Source organism: Musa acuminata, chromosome BXJ1-1 (genome assembly GCF_036884655.1).
Source record: "Musa acuminata AAA Group cultivar baxijiao chromosome BXJ1-1, Cavendish_Baxijiao_AAA, whole genome shotgun sequence".
In the NCBI taxonomy this organism is placed as follows: Eukaryota; Viridiplantae; Streptophyta; class Magnoliopsida; order Zingiberales; family Musaceae; genus Musa; species Musa acuminata.
The window spans coordinates 12,512,648-12,533,183 of NC_088327.1; the positions used below are offsets into that span (position 1 = coordinate 12,512,648).

General features: G+C 36.3%; 2 protein-coding genes across 3 annotated transcripts; one reads left to right on the forward strand and one right to left on the reverse strand.

Annotated features, from left to right (window-relative positions):
• Positions 1–4,749: 4,749 nt before the first annotated feature.
• On the reverse strand, positions 4,750–15,492 carry LOC135674284 (2-oxoglutarate and iron-dependent oxygenase domain-containing protein CP2-like). 2 transcript variants are annotated; one of them, XR_010513577.1, is made up of 10 exons: positions 14,846–15,492; positions 12,443–12,490; positions 10,168–10,344; positions 9,935–10,085; positions 9,747–9,833; positions 7,230–7,354; positions 6,288–6,406; positions 5,419–5,530; positions 5,193–5,308; positions 4,750–5,100 (listed from the first exon to the last, which is right to left on the reverse strand). XR_010513577.1 is itself a non-coding variant. In XM_065184000.1 (9 exons), the coding sequence occupies exons 1-9, from the start codon at positions 15,152–15,154 to the stop codon at positions 5,273–5,275; spliced, it is 1,164 nt and encodes a 387-aa protein (XP_065040072.1). In that variant the 5' UTR covers positions 15,155–15,491; the 3' UTR covers positions 5,102–5,272. The 2 variants fall into 2 exon arrangements, 1 of the variants encoding a protein (XP_065040072.1); XM_065184000.1 differs by lacking the exon at positions 4,750–5,100 and having other exon boundaries at positions 5,102–5,308; positions 14,846–15,491.
• A 727-nt stretch (positions 15,493–16,219) lies between these two features.
• Positions 16,220–20,485, forward strand: LOC103990166 (uncharacterized). The gene is made up of 7 exons (XM_009409224.3): positions 16,220–16,469; positions 16,596–16,677; positions 17,435–17,562; positions 19,339–19,490; positions 19,651–19,798; positions 19,890–20,049; positions 20,147–20,485. Exons 2-7 carry the CDS (start codon positions 16,665–16,667, stop codon positions 20,239–20,241), a joined length of 696 nt encoding a protein of 231 aa, XP_009407499.2. The 5' UTR covers positions 16,220–16,469; positions 16,596–16,664; the 3' UTR covers positions 20,242–20,485.
• The last annotated feature ends 51 nt before the right edge of the window (positions 20,486–20,536 follow it).

Below are 20,536 nucleotides of genomic sequence, written 5' to 3' on the forward strand. Positions count from 1 at the left end.
GAGAGAGAGAGAGAGATTGACTGGAGGACAGGCATGCACGTATAACAAATGATAATGCAAAAGGCATGCAGGGTCCAGAGGGCGTGGACAGCATGAGAGAGAGAGAGAGAGAGAGAGAGAGAGAGAGAGAGAGAGAGAGATTCCATGGGGCAGCTACAGGCCAAGTCTTGGGACAAGGCCACGACTCTACTGTCCCTGCGACGGCAGGTGGCAGACATGCGTAGGTCCTCCTCCTCCTCTTCCTCCTCCTGTGAAAAAGCTCCGGAAATAATTGCTTGCGTTGATGCAGAGGCATCACATTCTGCAACCCCTCTCCGTTCAAAGGTGGGCTCAACCCAATTGGTTCTTTCTCTAGATTCAAGTTACTTCCATCCATCCACGTCTAATGTTCCACGCCACTCGAGTCTATTTGCGCTAAGTTTGATGAATTTATTATTATTCGCTTTATATTTTTTTAATATTTTAAGAGCCATAATAAGGGTTTTATTTTTAAATATTATATGATTTATGTGAGATTTTGATAAGATATTAAACGTTAAATAAATAAAAAAAGGTTAGAAGATATCAACTAGTTTAGTTAGTAAAGATTTTAATAATATATAGACAATATCCTGAGTTGGATCTCATCTTCGTCATTTATCATTTATTAAAAGAAACATCCATCGAGTTAAGTAAAAAAAAAATATTATAAACCTATCGAATGTATTATTACTATGTATGATTTAACTATGTTTGAACAATATTAAATCTTACGTCAAAGAGATTAGTGTTTCTATATATTCTGATTATTCGATACGTCAAGGATTCATAATCAATCTAAATCTAAAGACAATTTCGATGTCAAAAAATTATGAGATTCGATAAGACCCAATAAATATTATAATTATTATGCGAAAGCTCATATATGAGATGATGTCTAATAACCATTGATCCGTTTGATAGATCAAGAAATATCATCAGATAATTCAAACACCAAAACAATCGGTTTGCTCACCCAATCATGTCGTGAGAATACCAATTATCGGTGGCTCGACGAGATCGAAAAGGTTCAGTTTCCTCTTAACCGTAGTAGTATGAGATCATAGATCATCTTAGATGCCTGCCATCGGTTTTGCAGCTAATCCTCGTTGCCCGAAGCTGAAACGTCGATTTCGCTGGTGAATTAGGGGGCACAGTGTTGCACCGGCAATGGAGGGTCTGATGAGAGTCGTCATCACCCCTTGATGGGGTGTCGACAAGTGTCGAAGACTGGGGTCACCGCCCCATTATTTCTCTGAAATGGACTGGTCATGGCGGAGGATAAGGTGCTCTTCTCCATCCTTTCATCTCCTTGTCAGTCCACCATGTGATGAGCCAGGAGAGGAAGTTTAGAATATCTTATCTTACCTCATCTGTTCATCATGCACTCAGGCTGTAACCTAAGAGACCCTCTTGTTCTCTCTTTCTCTCTCTGACCATCTATAAGTAGGAGGCTGGCCGTGGTTCTTGTAGGTCTTTCAAGTTCCACCTTCACTGCTCAGGCACACATGTGGCTTCGGCATCAGGTCTCTCCGCGCCCATCTGTGTAGCTTCTCTCGGTTACAGGTTCATGGGAGGGGCAAAAGGAGGCAGGTGATGGTGGTAGCTGTTGACAGAAGATAGAGAGCACAGATGGTGACATGCGTGGGCTGCTGCATCTCACTCCTTTGTGCTCTCTATGCTTCTGTCATCACCTTCAGCCCCTTGCTGTCTCCGATTACCTTGTGACCGTCCGTCTGCAGGCAAGATCCGCTCTGCTGCACTTTGATACTCGTCGCTTGTTGTTTTCGATCTAAAGGAGAGCAAATTTATGGTGTTCCTGTTACTCGGTTTGTCTGCAAATAGATTCTTCGTTCTTGCAAAAGCATCTGAAGCACTTGCATGCTTATCTCGTCGGCATCATTCCGAAGAATAAACTTTGAACCCACTTCATGCATATGTATGCTTGAGCAGAACATATTTGTGGTTATCTTCTGCATGCTTGCTTACACGCAAACACAAAAACTTGCCTATGATAGATCAGCGATCATACAGTTTCTGCAATGCCCTATGGAGAAGAAAGAGTCACCTGATGAACGTATTGGGAACTCTTGATCTGATGGAGATATCGAGCAATACATGTTGTAGATCTGATTAATCCGGTGACAATAATTGTTTTGCGGTCTTGATCTTAATGTAAAGATGCAACATAAGAGCTGATGCCACCGTAAATGGGTGTGAATGAATTATGTTCTTATCATCAATATAAGAACAAAGCCCCCCATGAGATGTTCTAATGGTTAAGATGCACAGTCATATGCTTTATATTTTTTGTCTAAGAGTTGTGTCCAATGAAACACGAGGTTCTTCAAATCCAGAGAGGTTAATATCTATAATTTTATTTTTAAATATACAAAGATTATTTTCAATATTCAAATTCTAGTCTTTGAATCAGAAAGGAATAATCTTATCATTATATCAAAATTCGCACTCAGAAGAAAGAGATGTATATAATGTACAATTTGCGAGAATAATCTTATCATTATATCAAAATTCGCACTATGTATATAATGTACAATTTGCGAGAATAATCTTATCATTATATCAAATTTCTCACTTAGAAGGAGATGTATATAATGTACAATTTTCTCGCAAGTAGGATCTAAGGAGGCTGATTGTAACACAGCAATCCTGAGAGGGTTTTTTATTTATTTATTTATTTATTAATAAGAATTTATTTGATATTTTTTATTTATTTATTAATAAAATAATTTATTCGACACTTCGACTAATAGATAAATCAATATCCATTTCTTTGACTTAGCATGATGACACAATCTATCATATTAATGCTATGTTTGGGAACATAATTGTATTTTTGATGACACAATCTATCATGTTAATGCTATGTTTGGGAACACAATTGTATTTTTAATATGCATTTGAGAAAAGAGTGTAGTATTTTGAGTGTTTGAAAAATAATAGATGAAGATTATATTTTAAATGTATATTGACGTAGGTATCGTTTGGTAAAATTGTTTTTCAAAGGTTCATTGAATGTTATGTGACAAATTTATCATTCTAATATTTTGTATATATTTTTTATTTAATTAATAAGTGAATAAATAAATAAATAAAATGCATGTTATCTTATAAAAAATTATATGGTCTCTATATATAATAAATAAATAAATTAATCATATAAATGAATAAAAATTGAAATAAATAAGTAAAATTTCAAACTTGTGAGAGAAAGGACAATGATAAAAATCAAAAGAATAGATGATAAAAATGTGGGTTAGAGATTCAATTATATAGTGACAATCTTATGATTTTAAATAATATCATAAGGTATTTTAAAATGTTTAAAAATTATATTAACATCCTATAAAATATTAAAATATTAATACATCACTCAAATCAAATATAATTTTTTTTTTTAAATTTATCAAATATTATTTTATATTTAAAATATATATTAGACTCTTTATATATATATATATATATATATATATATATATATATATATTTGATTATATAATTAAATGTGTTCCCAATGATGACCATAAAACAATTGTAAGACCATAAGAGCATGATTCAACGAAAGATGACTGCAAGAGAAGCTTTCGAAGCTCAGTTTTTGGACTCACCCTGTCTCCGTCATTTTCTTGCTACATTAGTTTCCGTGTTGACGAGTTGACGCTGTGAGACGTTATTCCAACCAGTGTTGTGTCATCAACATAGACTCCTCGTGAAAGTCAACATGTTTTCATAGTGGGGTCTACAAAGTCTACCATTTTCTTGAGGTAGTATAGCCATTTGATCAGATCGAAGATTGACACATCTAATGTCGTAGAAATTAGCCAGATTAACTTAAAGCTTTCACTATTCTTAGATGAACTTTCGATAACACATTTAGCACTACCAGTAGCTAAAAGAAGCAATATTTAGATCTAACACTCTCAAAATTAACTTGAAAGAGTAATAGGAAATCAAATAAAGAGATGCAGAAACAAAAAAACTTCTATTTCGATAAAATTCTATGGTTTGATAGGTTTCTGCAACTAAAATACCAATACCTCTTCTATTAGAAAAACAAAAATCACAAGGAACAAGAATGAGAAAAGATAATGCAGAACAAAGAGAACATTGCAGTTCCTAAGACTCCTCAAAACTCAAAATTCAGCACCCACTGTTGAAACTTCAATCAGAACAATGCACAGCAGTCTCATTACCAAGAAAGAAAACAAGAAAACCGGAAAGTGCTTTCCGAAATGACTGGCTAGATGTTCTTGCACAAGGCCATCCATGACATTTCAGTGCTGTTATTTTTCAATAAATCAAACAGATGGAAACCTTTCACCATAACACCATACAATTGATAATACCAACAAACAAGCATTTAGCATTTGGCTCCAACATTTCCTGACCTTTCCATCTGTAGGACACCAGTATTTAAGCTGACAGAATAAACCTACTAATGTATTCGGAGTACACGCCCCACTGCCTTAAGTCTGTGAGAACCCATATCAACCCAGAAACATTTCTGAACTGATGCAATCAACCAACATACTTTTTTTCCAACAACAGCTAATGTCTTAGAGAATTTTGCAAATTAAGCATGAAAAGAATATGAATGCACGGTTGCACGAAAAAGAGTCATCTTCATTTACCTCGCGTGTGTCCGCATTGAAGTAGCTGCCGGAAAAGATGAGAATTAGAAGAGCAATACTACATATGTACAATGAATCATAAATGAAATTTGCTGAGCAAGGCATTAAAAATGCAGAGGTGGCATGTTCAAAGGACTACAAAAATTTACCCACTAATTCTTGCTAGCATTTCTCCAATTCACAGAAATCTTTTGATGGAATTTCTCAGGCATTATACCTGGAATTCCTTCCCACAATGTATGAGCCACTAATAACAGTTACAATAGGAACATAGTCCAACCGATCAGTGAGACCATAGAAATTTCCAACACTGTTTTTGTGGCACAAAATGGATTATTTTCCAAAAAATGCTACCTACCGACCGCTATAACTTAAAGAAGGCTGGTCCAATTCAACAAACAAAGCTGAAGCTACCGGTATGGTCAGATTCCTGCGAGCAATATAAGACATTCATATAGATAAACTGTGGCATATACAAATATCCTCAGTGATTACAACAATCTAAAGAAACAAGATAACCACCTTAGACAAATCAAAGGTCAATCTGGGTGACAAGCACGCTACTTTACAACCACCCAATTTTGGATACAAACAAAAGCACCTTATATATTTGATCCTCCACAGCCCTTAAGAAATGCCTGTCAAAAGAAGCAATCATGATGATTATTACTCAAGACCAAGGCATCATAAACTCATTCGACCAATTTCACATTTAGAAATTCAATATCTTCAAAAATGTGAGTCCTACCATCTTGGTGGCAGCAAGCGACTGACGCTGCCGTTCTTTCTTCTCGCGCTGACACTCACCGCACCAGCTAGAGAAATCCTTTTGATATTTCTTCATCTCTCTAAAGACTGAACTGTAGACCAGATCACACAAGATCACTTGTTGCACAAAGTACATATAACCAAGAGAATTAGCACAGGAGAAACAAAAGAGAGTTTGGCATAAAATAGCATCATCGTGGAACAGAAAGTTGTTCAAAGTATGAACTGCATGATATGGTACGAAACATTGAGAAATTCATTAAAATCACGATAAACTATTATGAAAATTAATATTAATCACATTATACAAAGATATTATTAAGACAAATAAATATTGTATCTCATACAAAAAGAACCTAAACTTATTTATCCATAGTTTTGAAGATGGTTATGTGCCCAACTGTGGCCTCAGTGCCTTATGTAACAACCATGTGTCCATTTTTGGATAATGCAAACATAAGGACTATAGTTGAAAAGAGCACAGAGTTTGGGATTAATCTAGAATTCTATAGCATCTCCTTACTCTATCATCACATCTTTTTGTCACGCTCAACAGTGAATGTTGAACATTATGACGATTGTGGCAGATGAAAAACATCATGTTTGCAGTGAATAGTAAACACAACAACAGAAGCATCAAGTACCAAGCTATCTACTGATTAAATAACAGGCATGAGATGGATGATCATGAAGTGAGTACCAAACTAAAGAATGGTTACATACATGGTAAACAATACCCAGTCAACTCAATGCCTCAAATTACAAGCAATAAATATTGTATTCATGCTCTTGAAAGGAAATCTTGCCATCAAAACATTATGCATCTATAGAACAAAAACATAAAGGTACCTTCTACACCACAAAAGCATATTGATCCTGTGTCCAGAAGTTGTGGGGCGAGCACCATGCCGATGACGGCCACGATGAAGTACAGCTTGACCAGGGACATGAGAATAATCTAAAATTTCCTGCCATTTGAGAAATTGTTAGCCTCATCAGGCAAGGAAGAGTTTAGGCAGCTTGTTCGCACTAGTCAATGAACAAAAACAAAAAAATCACTATTTCAGGCAACTATAACAGAAATATATACTAAAAGTAGGCATAATAAAGACAACTGATAAGATCAACTCTATGCGACTAATGGGTATCGAATAGCTTCATATCTATTTATTTATAGAGCAAAAAGAGATAATATACCGTAAGGCAAGGGATGGCATATGAGTTTGTTACAATTCATCATGTGTTGCTGGCAAGATTTGCAATATGCCTACATTTTCCTAGCATGACATCCATCACAAACCACACAAGACCAATACATGGTATGGGTTGTCATGAAACCAAATGATGAAAGTTAATATCAGTTTAATAGCAATCTCATTATGCCTTATTGACAATAATGTTAACACTACTGGATTATATCAGTACAATCACTAGTTTCTGTACCATTTTGCAGGTCTCATTAAATTTTAGTGTGGCTCTAGTATTAGTAAGTATGTAAAATTACAAATTATTTTAAAAAGTAGCCAATACATGAAAGTCAGCATTTCAAAACACCCTAACGAAATTAATGCTAATATAAAATGTTTGACAGGTCAACCATTTTATATAGTAACTTATAAAGCAATGAATCTTGTAATTGAAGAAATAATTCCAAAGACACTTGGCTAAGTTCTACAAGCCTAATACGTCATATCTGTTACAGATTCCAGGTCAACATAGAACAAACAAATAAGACTTTAAGTTGATCTATACAGCTGTTCTGGCTAATACTTCTCATGAGACATAACGAACCTCTGGTTGTGTCTCCGTGTTCACATGTTTATCACATCGAACACCCCGAAAGAACAATTCACCCCCAGAAAAATCTTTCCCCAAACACACATTTAAAGTAACTTCTGAATCATCCACATGGAAACCTGCATCACAGGAACTACAATGACTTAAATAAGACGTATAAAAGAATTGCTTCAATTTAATTCTGTGGAAATAGATATCAAAGTTAAAAAACAATATCTAGAAAACTAAGACCACCCAAGAATGTGATGAACAGACAATGCTATGTTCTACAATAAACATGAGTAGCTATAAGAATAACATGTCAAGATGCAACATAGGAGGTTTTTACATGTTGATATATGTGTATCTACCATTTCCACAATGTCATGGCCTAAAAGTTAAGGCTAAGCAAGAGAACCAGTGGTGAAGATTAGGGAACAGAAAAGAGAATAAATCAGAATACATTAAAATACAAAGTTCACTTCCTGTAAAGAAAATAAAAAAGAAAGCACCTTCTAGTAAAGTGACATCTAGCCACAGGTGATTTGCAGAGCAGTCACAAGTCAGAAGCATATGCATGACATTACTCAAAGAACTCACAGGAAATTGCCTGATGTATTAAGATGAAAAAAATTAAAGTATGTAAATGGGAGAAAAGAATGGACCAAGAAAAATATATGAACTCCCCAAAATAATGGAACGAATGGTTCTCTAGAACACACACATCCGAATGAGGCACAAAATTCACTAGCTCGACCATTTGCTTGTGGTCTCCAGCTGAAACCATTTCTATACAACTAAAAAGAACATAGGATTTTCCGTGGCTGCTTAATGTAGCTTAATCGTCTACCATTTGCTCAAGATACAAAACAGGTAGAAGCATTGTTGCCTTCAAAAATTTGACTGAAGATTTAAAATTAAAATAATTTAAAAGTCAAGATGAGCTTATATGAGATGGTGTCAATAGGGTGGTTTTTAAGGAATGAATTGGAAGAGTCTCACCTTACGTAATTAATGAAGAAAGAAGTGCCTGTACCAGCAGCATTGCCCAAAACTCTTTTGGCAACATCCTGAGTAGCACTTGGATGGAATGAGGTGTTGATGGATACCACATGACATAGCAAGCATGCATTACAGATGAACGGCACAAAGAAACAAAGCTCAGCATGTGTATCATACCAACAACCAACTGGCATAGCTAGGCACTGATACTTCAACAAGTTGCACAGGCACAAAGTCATAAGATCCATGGTCTTTGTTATGTGTCATGGTAAGGGATCTTCAGAAAGAGAAATGCATCCAATCTGATGCTTGCTACGAAGAAAGTTTTCAGCCTTATCTGGAGACCACATCTGTAGATTTCCTAACCCAAATAGAACAATTTTTTTTGCTTTTTTAGGTTTTAGTCATATCATTCTTTTACATTGCTTCAAAATTTTAAGAACAATTTAAAATTTGGGGATTAATTTTATACCGAAAGAAATTAACCTACCAGCCCCTCTCCTTTCAATACTAGGAACGATGTAAGAGGAATATCAAAAGGAAACTAAGTTTTCGCGATGCTACAATGGTGCCACCAATGTTGCAGTATGACTGGCTAAGATGAATGTCCACATGACATGCAGAATTAACATGTTTCCAGAACACTTCCATGATACAAAAATTAGATCCCTGTAATGAGAAGTGTCATCAAGGTCCCAAAAGTGATGCAGGTAGGTACAGTTACAAGAAATAACATATAGATCTACGGCTGGGCGATGTAGAGATGGTTTTATATACTTTTCTTATTGCCCTTTTTACTTAAAATTAACTTTTAGAATAATTTTAGAGCCGACTAAGAAATCCAAAGAGGAAAGGATGTACCCAGGTTTGATTATCATATGTGAAGGAATTATATAATTCTCTTGACTCACTTGTCCACATATAAATAGTCCAAGGTTTTGTTAATTAGTCTTGAGTCAGTTCAAATTCATTTAGAATAGAAGATGAGTCTGGAATAAACAGGAATTGGATCAATGTCCCATTTTCCTTTAGAGAAGTACCCTAGTTATGGTGACACAAGAACATATTCACATTTACCTATAAGGGAATTTTCAGCTGCAGAAAACTGGTCAGTACTTATTATTTTCAAATATGGGAATGACCAATTACCCTTGTTATTACCTTTTCCCTCTCTTATATTTGTTATCAGTATATTATTCTTCGTCTACCTCTTTCTCTAATAGTTTCAGATGGGATTTTGTGCCAACAGACTGACAGATATTATTGATCTAGTCAGCCCTCCAGTGATAAGATTTGCACCAACAAACAAGCATGATAAAATAACATCTTCACATACACAAGGTGAAGACCAAACAATATCAAAGTTAGTTGCAACCAGCATCAAGGCATTAATCAACCTCTACCTGATACAATTCATCCATTCAAATATTTGGACAGCCAAATGATTTCATGTGCTAAAAATCAAATTAATTTAGCCGAATATCAGAAATAGTAGTTAGACTAATTCTTGTTAGTATATATATTACTTGCCTAATTCAACATCCTTGTCCTTCCCATATTCAACGACAAAACCGTGATGTGAATCCAGAGTAGATCCACCAACCTCAGGGAAAAATACTGCAACACAAGAAATTAGTTCTTGGTGAAGATTTATAAAAAAGCAATATACATTAACAAGAAATATCATGTTAGACACAGAAGGGAGGCAAATTTATTACCTCTAGCTATAGGTGATATGAATTCTTCCATAAGCTTATTAAGCATGGTTTCCAGGCCAAAATCATCAAGCACAGCACCATACTTATTCATTGTATTTGGTCTCATTATTTTAAACTTAACTGCATTAACCCACTTTTCAAAATTTTCTACCTAAGAAATCATCAAAATATGAATAAGTGCAAAACAAAATAACTTGTTATGTGTTGAAGGGCAGTACACGAATTTGTAATACCTCATCTAATAGCAGCTCACAGAAACTTGGCTGAAGCATAGCAAATGTATAAATTCCAGGTGAGGGTTCAGATAATATATTTCTAAAGCTCTCCTCTGGGTTGTCATTGACCGCTTTAAGAAATGATGGCACAAAGAAAGCTGATGGATGCAGATTGTAGAGTTCCTTATGTAAAGGCTGTCCAACAAAACAATAAAAAGGCACATAAATAACATCATAATTTATAGGAGGCCAGCATTCCAAATATGTGAGCAGTTAAGAAATTATCACAGTTAAAGTAAAATTTGTAGAACGAGATTAAAAAAGTGTAAACAGCTAAAAGAATGCTAAACAAATGGCTAAAAGAATATTATCCCAAAGGATCAATCATATGGCCCCAATGAAACATATCCTAGTAATATTCTAACAGAGAATAAATTATTTTATATCCATCAAGAAACACCTGAGTTAGGGATAGTTACTCCATGTATATTTTGCAGATAAAAAAAAAATCCTAGGTATGTATGCGAATGCATAGGATATCTTGCTATACTCCAAATCAAAAAATTTCCACCATGTTTCCTAGCTGTATGCTGCAAGAATATGTTAAACTTGAGTCTATAAGACTGTATTTTTATTTCCTCCCCATACATTCTAGCTACCTCTGAGTTTATACATAATTTCATTGAATCAAGAGTCAAGACTCACCATAATCATGAGAAGTAAGTTGAGTGCTACTTCTAATAAAAAGAATGGAGCTCTTGACAAGCAGCACATAGTGGCTTCCAGTCAAAGATATTGCCTCGTGAATGCATCACAATATTTTGATAAATCAAAGTAGGAATATTGAAAAACAAAGGAAATACAAGACAAGATACATGTGAAGAGCACCACTTTCACCCTTGGAAATTAACTGATATAAATTTTCTTTCACCTGGTATCATTGGCAAGATTATAAATCCTAATAAGCGTTGCTTACTAAAAAAGAAATTAGTTGTACCTAAGTTCATGTCCAAGACAGACTCACGATTCGACAAATTAGATGTCCAAGTCTATCATAATATTAGGAATATTGCAAAAGTCTTCTTTGCATGATGATGTGGGACCATCTGTGTTTTTTTCTTTTTCTTGAAATTTTTTTACTAGTTTAGGGTGTCTTTTACAAATTTAGGAAGTTGCCAAATGACAATGTTAGCTACCAAGAATATCAAAGAAGACAAAAAGGAAACAAACAAAAGGAGACAATAATATGTTTGATTAAAGATTGTAAATGAGAAGGAAGGAGATAAGCCTTGAATCTGATTGAAGATTTCAACCCATGAGAAAGTTTGTTCTTTATTGAAGATTATACACAGATGAAAGACTACCATATCTTCAAAAGTGAATACTCTTTTTCAAATCAAATTTGGAACATTCTCTTCTTCGAAAAAGGAAAAAGTTCTTGATCTACTTATTTTGATGTAATTGCAATATTTTTCTTATTTCTGTACTTTTTTGCTTTTTTTTGTGCTTAGGGACTATAAAGAACTTTTTGAATGGTATCAAAGCATGATAAAATGAATTGAGGTTTTTTCCATAGTGTGTTTGAATGGTATAAGGTCGCATGTCTTCTTTTCCGATTTAAAATTCTATCATATGTGTGGGATATGTGGAAGTGTGAAACTTTTATCCGGAATTCTCCTCGAGTCAGAACAAGCATTTTTTTTTTGCCTATTATCATTCTAATAATTGTCTTTTCCTTCCTCTATATTTCCCTTACAATATTATATAAAAAAGGCTATGTTTTTGGCAAACTTGTCCTACATCACTAACCCATTGCTCTCTTTATGCTTAATGTCAATAGTATATCTTTATCAAAATAGAACTCAGATTGACTACAGTACACATAACAAAGAACATCATCATAAATATATAGATTGAAATTACATACAATATCACACAGGTAACATGATATATCTATAAAAAATTGTTACAGTATTCAACACATAATCATTAATTGTTAAAAGTGAGAAGAACTATCACATGTAGCACCACAAAAAATTGCTAATGAAGTTGCACAACATAGTTTGTCTAAAATACTAGACAAAAAACAACCACTAATTGTAATTAGTAATGTTCAGCCAAATCATACAAAAAGCAAATTAGACAAAACTTATATAAATAATTTATTCAAGATATTGTAATTTTCTTAAATTATTCATACTCAAGGACCAAATCTGGTAGAAATTTTGTAGACAAGGAAACACTTGGATTCTAAAGTAACAAAAAGTACAGGGATGATATTCAAATGGCATACCTGATAAGCCAACATTAGTTTGTGCCTGTATTCTTTATGCCTCTGAACCTGATATAGCGAATAGGCATCTATATTAATTGAAATAAAAGACCACTTGCCTAAGCCACAAAAGACCAGAAATAACAACAAAAACGAAAGAACTAGTAGAACATGTACAACTTGAGATAATGCAATATTAACATAAGAAGCAGTAAGCACATAAATAGTAAGCCCTCCCATCAGTAATTTTGTTATAAATGGGAAAATTTCCTTCATATTGCCATTTAATGAACATAATATTTTGTAAACTTACAGGAAAAGTTTCTTTATGAACTAATAGGAAAAAATTAATCATTCTAGATTCAAGAATTGCAATTTAAAAACTATGAATTCAACTATCATAATTTTCATTTACCAGGAATCTACTAGATAAAAGAGAAAGTTAACTTATAAAAGATCTATTTAAGAAAACTTTTCTAATGGTCCAACTAGTGATTTAAAAAGCGCTAGGCGCTCGTCCGAACGAAGCGAGATGCAAAAATATAAAAATATATAATATAATTAATAAATATAATTATTTAAATAAAAATATGATATCAAATTAAAAAAATCTTACAGAATCACAATATCACATTAACAAAAAATCTCAAAATTCAAAAAAATAACAATAATTTCAAATAAATAAAAATTAATAATATTAAAATTAAAATAATATATTATTAATCTAATAAATAAAAAAATATTGTTACTAGTATACAGTCAATAGTATACTGTTAATATACTATTAACAGTATATTATCGAGTTGATTTGAGTAGAGGGAGTAAGAGTAACAGTAGCGACGAGTAGCGACAACGGTAGTGGGAGCGGGAGCGACGATGGTGGCAAGTAGCGACAACAGCGGCGAGCAACGGTAGTGGCAACGGTAGAGGGGGCGCAGTGTAAGAGTAAGATTGAGGTTGTTGACTGAGAGAAGCAGCGGCGGTAGCAGCGAGCAGCGACAATAGGAGTCGGAGCGACGATAGTGGCAACGACAAACAACGACAGTGACAGAGGCAACATAGAGTAGCGACAGCAAAGAGAAGCAACAACAGTGGAGAGACGCAGCGACAGTAGAGAGGAAATATCAACGGCAAAATCGCGAGCAAGGTTAAGGTTGGGGAAGTCACGAGAGGGATGTTGGGAGGCTGATATCGGTGCTTTAGTTGGTTCGATTGAAACAACTAAAGCACCGAAGACCAAACCGGACATAAAACACTGGTTCGGTCACCCGGTTTAACCCGGGCGCTCGCCCGAAGCGCCCAACGCCTGAGCTCGGGCGAGCGCCTCAAAGGCGCCTCTTTGAAGCAAGGCGCTTAAGCCTTGCCTCGCCTCGCCCGAGCGCTTAGGCAAGCGCTCGAGCACCTATTGAAATTACTGAGTCCAACTACTCTGAAATCTTTCCTCAAAAGTTCTTTTCTCAAGTTAAAGTACTAAATCAAGAAAAGAGAAGTTTTCCATACTTCAAACAACTTTCTTAAATAGTTATGTTATTGCCGTAGCAAAAACAAGAGGCACGAGATTGTCTAAACTTCTGTACCAACTACAACAACACAACTGGTGATGTTTCAAACAAGAAAAACAAGGACCGAGTTGCTTTATATAAGAAAAACTCAAATATAAATCCACGAAGTAGGGATTTGATATATCTCAGGTTTCTTTCATGCAAAATAAGCATGGAAGAGCATAACATGACGCTCTACAACCAAAGTTGACTTCTTGAAATAATCCTAGATGACAAAGAATAAATCATAATTCATAAATAATTTGATAATTAAGGATAATTTTTGGGAATGGTCAAATCATGTAGAACTGTTCACAAACTTCTAAATCCATAAACTAAAACACATCGAGAATACCAAGAGTAATGTTACCACAATTCTGAGTCGGATATTGGAGCGTGGATAAATGTACAATATAAACTTAAAAGCATTTTAAACATCCCAGCTCAAAATTCATATCCAAATTCATATCATCCAATTTATAAATACAAGCATATCAACCTCACGCTGCATGGTTCCTTCACATCAAAGCTCTCCACCGAAGTTATCCTACTACCATGTCTGTATGATGTCATCAAGCAAAAGACATCGAACAACATATTTACAAGTACACCCAACAAATCCATGCTCTATCATAAAAATTTCTGCAGAGGACAGAGCAACTATTTTAATGTGCCGTGGCTTAATTGAATCCAAGATCGTTCGCAGTAAAGCAAATAAGGGCATTTCCGTTATTTCACCCAAAAGATGATTTTTTTGTCCAGAGGAAGAAATCATAGATCCCTGGAATCCGAACAACGGAAACCCTGAGTTCTAGAAACACCAACTTCAACGGCAAAGAACAAGAAGGCCAAGGACAAGAAAAAGAACACCAGAGCAGCTCACCCTGTTTCGTTCCCCCTCGGGCAAGTACCGAGCGAGGATCTCCTTCATGAACTGCACCTTGGCGTCGCGCGGCACCTCGAGCATGCTCGGCGGTAGGTGCCGCTCCAGGGAGCTGAAGATGGCGGGGTCAAACTCTGACTGCACGTCCTCGTATCGCTCCGGCTTGTGCTCCGTGTTCGGATTCAGCCTCAGCCGCCGGTCCCCGTACGTCGGCCTCGCCGGAGGCGCCATCACCGGCCCGTTCCCATTCCCGTTCCCGTTGCCCGCCGGCGACCCCTCCCTCCTCTCGACTGCGCCGTCCAGCGACATCGCTTCGCTGCCGGAAGCTCGGGCGGCCGATGGTGAGAGAGGGGATCAGCTCTCGCAGGCCATATCAGCGGATGAAATTTAGGGTTACGAGAAGTCTAGGGTTAGGGTTTCGTCGGGAAGGGGAGTCAGGGTTTGGTGTGGGGTTGGAGAGAGAGAGAGAGAGAGAGAGAGAGCGCGCGGTGTTCGTTTGACGTACACACGATATAGACGGGGGTGAATAACGCCACTGCCTCGACAAATAATTACGGGCTTGCCATCGGAGAGGGGAGAATGTAGTCGTTCACCGGTGCATATTAGGGTTTCTATGGGAGAGGAAGGTGGAAGGCCCGATCCGCTGCTTCGGGAGGAGCAGCAGACGTCTTTGATGCCCCATGGATAAGACACGTAGACTCTGAGACGTGTGGGTCCCTTACCAATTGGCCAATCCACTAAGCACATGTCGAAAGCATGATGACGCTTCCCCTCCATGCACGAAATCGAGGGCATTATTTACCCAAAAAATATATATTATATAATTATAAATCGCGATGACCAATTGCACGAGTTCAAATCCCATTAGTCTTTGGGCTGCTGCTTATCCACGGATCAAATCCCATTGCTAATCTTTCCGAGGGTGCCAACGAGATGGGTTGGATTGAATGATTCGGATTTAGGCTAATCCAGACCAAGTTATAATTGAATCGGATTCGACTCGGGTTGGGTTGCTAATCGGGCCCATTGTAAACCAAGCCTTTTCCGGTTCGGCCTTGACTCGGGTCCGATTAAAACGATGATTCGTAGCTAATTATTAGTCAATGATTTGCTTTGTTGTAATTAGGATCGATTACGTAGTTATTTTATGATTAATTAGAGATATTACAGTATACAAAGCTCGACAGGCCTTGTATTTTGATCTTTCGATCGACTGTACTTGATATATGAGAACTGCTCATGGAATTAATTTGCCCCAAAACAAACACTCATGTCGGTTATAACGAATTGAATAGAATCAAGGCGATATGATTTAAATCACGCACGTGAAATGCACGTGACAGACGTGTGATACTTGATCTTGACCTACGTCACGCGTGCATCTCCCCCGATCAACCCCTATTCTTCGTTACCCCTCGGTTCCTCTCCGCCGCCTCCACGCTGCCGTCGCCGTAGCGATCTGCCTTTCCGCTTGGCGGTGTCTCTCGCGCCTTGTTCTATCGACGGCCGGACACCGGCTGCTACTTTCACCTCCCTGTGCACACCAAACCCTCCGAGGACCTATCTTGGCTTCTTGGGGCGGCAGCCGATTCGGGCGTATCTTTGATTGGTTTCTTTCTGAGTGGTATCGTCAATTTTTCTTCTCTTTTTGCCACTTTAGGATGGTGGCGGACTCTTTTGATCTGCCCATGCCTGGATTGATGGATGATTTGTTCTTATTCCGATGGTATTATCGTGCTTTTTGTTGCAGAACTGTTGGTTCGTATTGTAACCTTGGTGAGTTGGAGCCGTAAGGGATCGGGATTGAAAGAAGAAAATCATGGCCGATTGGGGTTTGTAGTCACTTATCAGAGAAAAATCAATGAACTCGTTCATATCAATTGATATTAGTTGTAGATTGGTCTGAGATTAATTTTTGGCCTCTTCTTGTTGGATTATCTTTATGTTTCACTTCACGTTTTGCCCGCTTCCATGGAAGCTTCATTTGTACTCTAAAAGGTTTTGAATACTTAAGTTATCTTTGCATCAACTTAACTATTTGCAATCTCAAGAAAAAAATCAGAGAACATGAAATATTCGTTTTAGGATATACAATTTCTCTTCCCAGCATATTTTAGGCAATTGAGTTGCAACTATCACATGTCTAACCTATTGTTTATATGGAAATCATGTTTACATTTGTGATCATTTATCATTCATGCCCACAAATATCTGTGCTTCTAAATGCTCGTTGTCTCTGCCAATTGCAAATAAGAAGCAAACCTAATCTTCCTCCCCATACCTGTCTGGCCATGGACCACACAGGTCCAGTACCCGAAATTGCATTCCTTGGCTGCAACATCATCAGAATCTTAATTCCAAGTATTTGATCTCCACTAGCTGTTAATATTTCTCTCTAAGACATTTGTTTGTTTCATGAGAAAAGATAGCTTTTCGTATTTCTATTTGCTAGAATGATTATAAAGCTTGTGTTATGCATACAATACAGTTTTCTTGCGGAGAAAAAGACTATCTGTTTTTTATTCTGTTCCTTCTGTCATGAGTTTGCTAAAATGTTATTGTATGTTTCTTTTCATTTCCTTCTCTCAGAGGAAGAAGATTTTGAACCAGCACCACCAAGTCTAATAACTAATAAACCAAAGAGCCAGTGGGATGATGAGGATGTGGAAGATGAAGATGTCAAAGAATCCTGGGACGATGAAGAAGTTCCTGTGCAGGTGAAGTTCTCACGTTTCAGTTTTATAATATATCACCTACTTGTTATTGGTAGCATTGTTCTTTAAGATCTATTTACAGGCATCATAAATGTAGGCATTAAGGAATGCTGCTAATTATGTCATGATTGGCAAGTGCTAGGGAATGTTCTGTGCTGAGTGCAATAAAAGCTTTCCAGTCGGACCAAGGATGTGTACCAAAACATATGGTCCAGTATCAGTCTTATTTATTTATTATTTCTTTTAGTGATGCTGGATGGTTTGTTATGTGTATTGCTTAATATACTAATACCTTAACTTCTAATCGATTGCTGAAACTGGTATCAGACTGTGATATTAATTAATTGATGCATTGGACCATCGCTCTCTGTCTTCAAAGGGAACATAATTATCCTTAGATGTACAGTTAGTTACATGCACCCATTAATATGTAAATAATTGCTAGAACATTTAAATCCATATAAGTTCTGTCAAAAAATGAAAAAACTTTTATATTATAATTAATTGATTTACCTTGTAAAAATTCTATAAAGCAGTTATGTGAGAGGTTGTCATAAAGCTTTTTCTTTAAGCATCCTATAGTTTTGCTATTTGCCACAGTATTTTCAGTGGTGGACAATTATGTTCCAACTATTTATTGTTATCTTTACTAGCACATCTGGATTGAGAGGATTAAACTTCGTAGTTTAACCATGGCTTACAGTTCTTGACTAGAACACCACCTTGTCTAAGTCAACAATATGGTGATCAGCACAAGCCATAAATTTGTGCAGTGTTTGCTCCTGAATGGTCTTGTAAAGTAAATAAAATATAGAAGGGGACATTGTGTTTGTACAAGTTGATGATTTGGGTTCAACAAAAATTTAATTATGAATTTGGTGTGATGATAGAATATTCCATTTAAATTTGCTGGATGTTTGTTGCATGGTTGTTCCATATGCTTGGAAAAAAATCATGGTATTTTTAAGATTTTTGTGATTTTTGGGTGGTACAAAGTACATCTCTTCGATAGAGGAGGATGGTAAGCTAACCTTTAGGAGTTGGGGGAGTGGAGCCCGCAACTGCAGACATCTCAATGTATGGCATTAGTTGGAATACTAGAAAAGAAATTCAAATAAGCCAGTTGACTTGATATAACGGAAAAAAATCACTGGTCTTTAGCTCTAGAGACGGGATAGATAGATCAGTTTTTTCAATCTTAGATATTGTAACTCACACTTTAGCTATGTATTATTAGTTTTCCACCTGTGACTATAAAATACATTCAGAACATTTCTATTAGTCATAATAAAATTAAATATTGAAGTTGTATAGAGGATTCAGCATCAAGGATTTTGTTTCTTCATGCCATCCTTCTTGCTTCAATTTGCCACCCAGCACATGATCACTTGTTTGTTTTAGGAACTGTATAGGGATTCCGTGTATGGTACATCACTATCATTAGAGTACCTGAACGTATTTTATGATTGTGCTTGTCAGGTACTTGAATGTGTGAAGGTTGATTTATCAGAGTCATGTTCACATATAATTTAATACAGTTGTGTATATCCTCATCTCCTGAATTCATAATCATTGGGTTGCCCTCTAGTGTCCCTGCAAAATGCAGTGTGCAAAAGATTTGCTTCGATGGATTCCTTTTTTGCTAATTTCTTTGTTTTCTCTGTTTGCATAGAAGATGGTTGAAATATAATGTTAGATTTCGGCTGCCAGGGGAGCAAGAGTAACTGTTTTCTTTCTTTTTTTTCCTAAGACATATTGAATGTGATTTTGTTGATGTAGGCACCTAAGGCAGAAGAAACAGTGCAGGCTACTGCATCAAAGACTGGTCGCAAAGCTGCTGGGAAGAAAGAAAAATTACCTGAAGCAAAGACAAGTGAAATAAGTAATGAAGTTCTAGCAGATCCTGTGGCTGAGAAACTTCGCCAACAAAGGTTGAAATTTTTTTCTTATATAAGCTGAATTTGAGGGGTTGGCTCTGGGCAAAGTGTACTTTGTGAAGTAATGAAAATTTTAAATGAACACAACCTACTGGTTACTATAGCTTTTTCTTGGTTTCATGTGCTTAGGCTGACATGTAACAACTCTTAGCAGACTTGTTGAAGAAGCTGATTACAAGTCAACTGCTGAGTTGTTTGCCAAGAAAGGTGATGAGAAAACCCTAGATAACTTTATTCCAAAATCTGAGAATGATTTTTTGGAGTATGCCGAGCTTCTCTCTCACAAAATTCTTCCTTACGAGGTTTGCAATCTTTTATAAAAATTGGTTGGAACTTGTATTGCAACTCTTTTCTTTTCTGGTGCTTATCTGCTTTATTTTTCTTGTTCTTCAGAAAAGCTTTCATTATATTGGCCTTCTTAAAGCTGTTATGAGGCTATCTATGACTTCACTAAAAGCAGCAGATGCGAAGGAAGTAGCTTCTTCAGTTACAGCAATTGCAAATGAAAAACTTAAGGCAGAAAAGGAAGCTAATGCAGGCAAGAAAAAACAAGGTAAATATTAGAATGTCCTTGCCATATAATGTTGTGCTGCTAAGTTTACAAGGATAATAACGAGGGAAAATTTTGGTATACCGGTATTATTCAACAGGCACAAAGAAAAAGCAGCTCCATGTTGACAAGGCAGAGGATGACTATGTTACTGCAGGTGGCTATGATGATGTGGATGACTACGACTTCATGTGAGTGATCGAGTTGGTTTCCTCTTTCTATGTATGATTACCGAGTGATTTTAAAGATTTGATAATTACCTGAGGTGGATAAGAACCAAAAGTGGCTATTTCCTCAGCATTCTCTTGAGGCTTTTGAGGTTGTGTCGAAGTCCATTACTTATTTAAGTAGCTTTCTTCTTTTGTTACATGATGTATTTATACTGGACACATTGGTACCATTTCCTGGTCTAATATATCAGAATGAGTTTTGGAATTGATGTTTAAAACTGTTTTCTGCAACATATGAAAACATGGTATTTGTTAGATGT

What these genes read in the sequence shown, in the direction of transcription:
- LOC103990166 (XM_009409224.3), top strand. An exon ending in GAGAAACTTCGCCAACAAAG is followed by an intron (nt 19,491 to 19,650) that starts GTTGAAATTTTT and finishes AACTCTTAGCAG; the next exon opens with ACTTGTTGAAGAAGCTGATT. An exon ending in TGCAGGCAAGAAAAAACAAG is followed by an intron (nt 20,050 to 20,146) that starts GTAAATATTAGA and finishes ATTATTCAACAG; the next exon opens with GCACAAAGAAAAAGCAGCTC.
- LOC135674284 (XM_065184000.1), bottom strand. Translation starts at nt 15,154, where the DNA reads ATGTCGCTGGACGGCGCAGTCGAGAGGAGGGAGGGGTCGCCGGCGGGC. An exon ending in CATATCACCTATAGCTAGAG is followed by an intron (nt 9,834 to 9,934) that starts GTAATAAATTTG and finishes CTTGTGTTGCAG; the next exon opens with TATTTTTCCCTGAGGTTGGT. An exon ending in ATGCTTTTGTGGTGTAGAAG is followed by an intron (nt 5,531 to 6,287) that starts GTACCTTTATGT and finishes TCTGGTCTACAG; the next exon opens with TTCAGTCTTTAGAGAGATGA.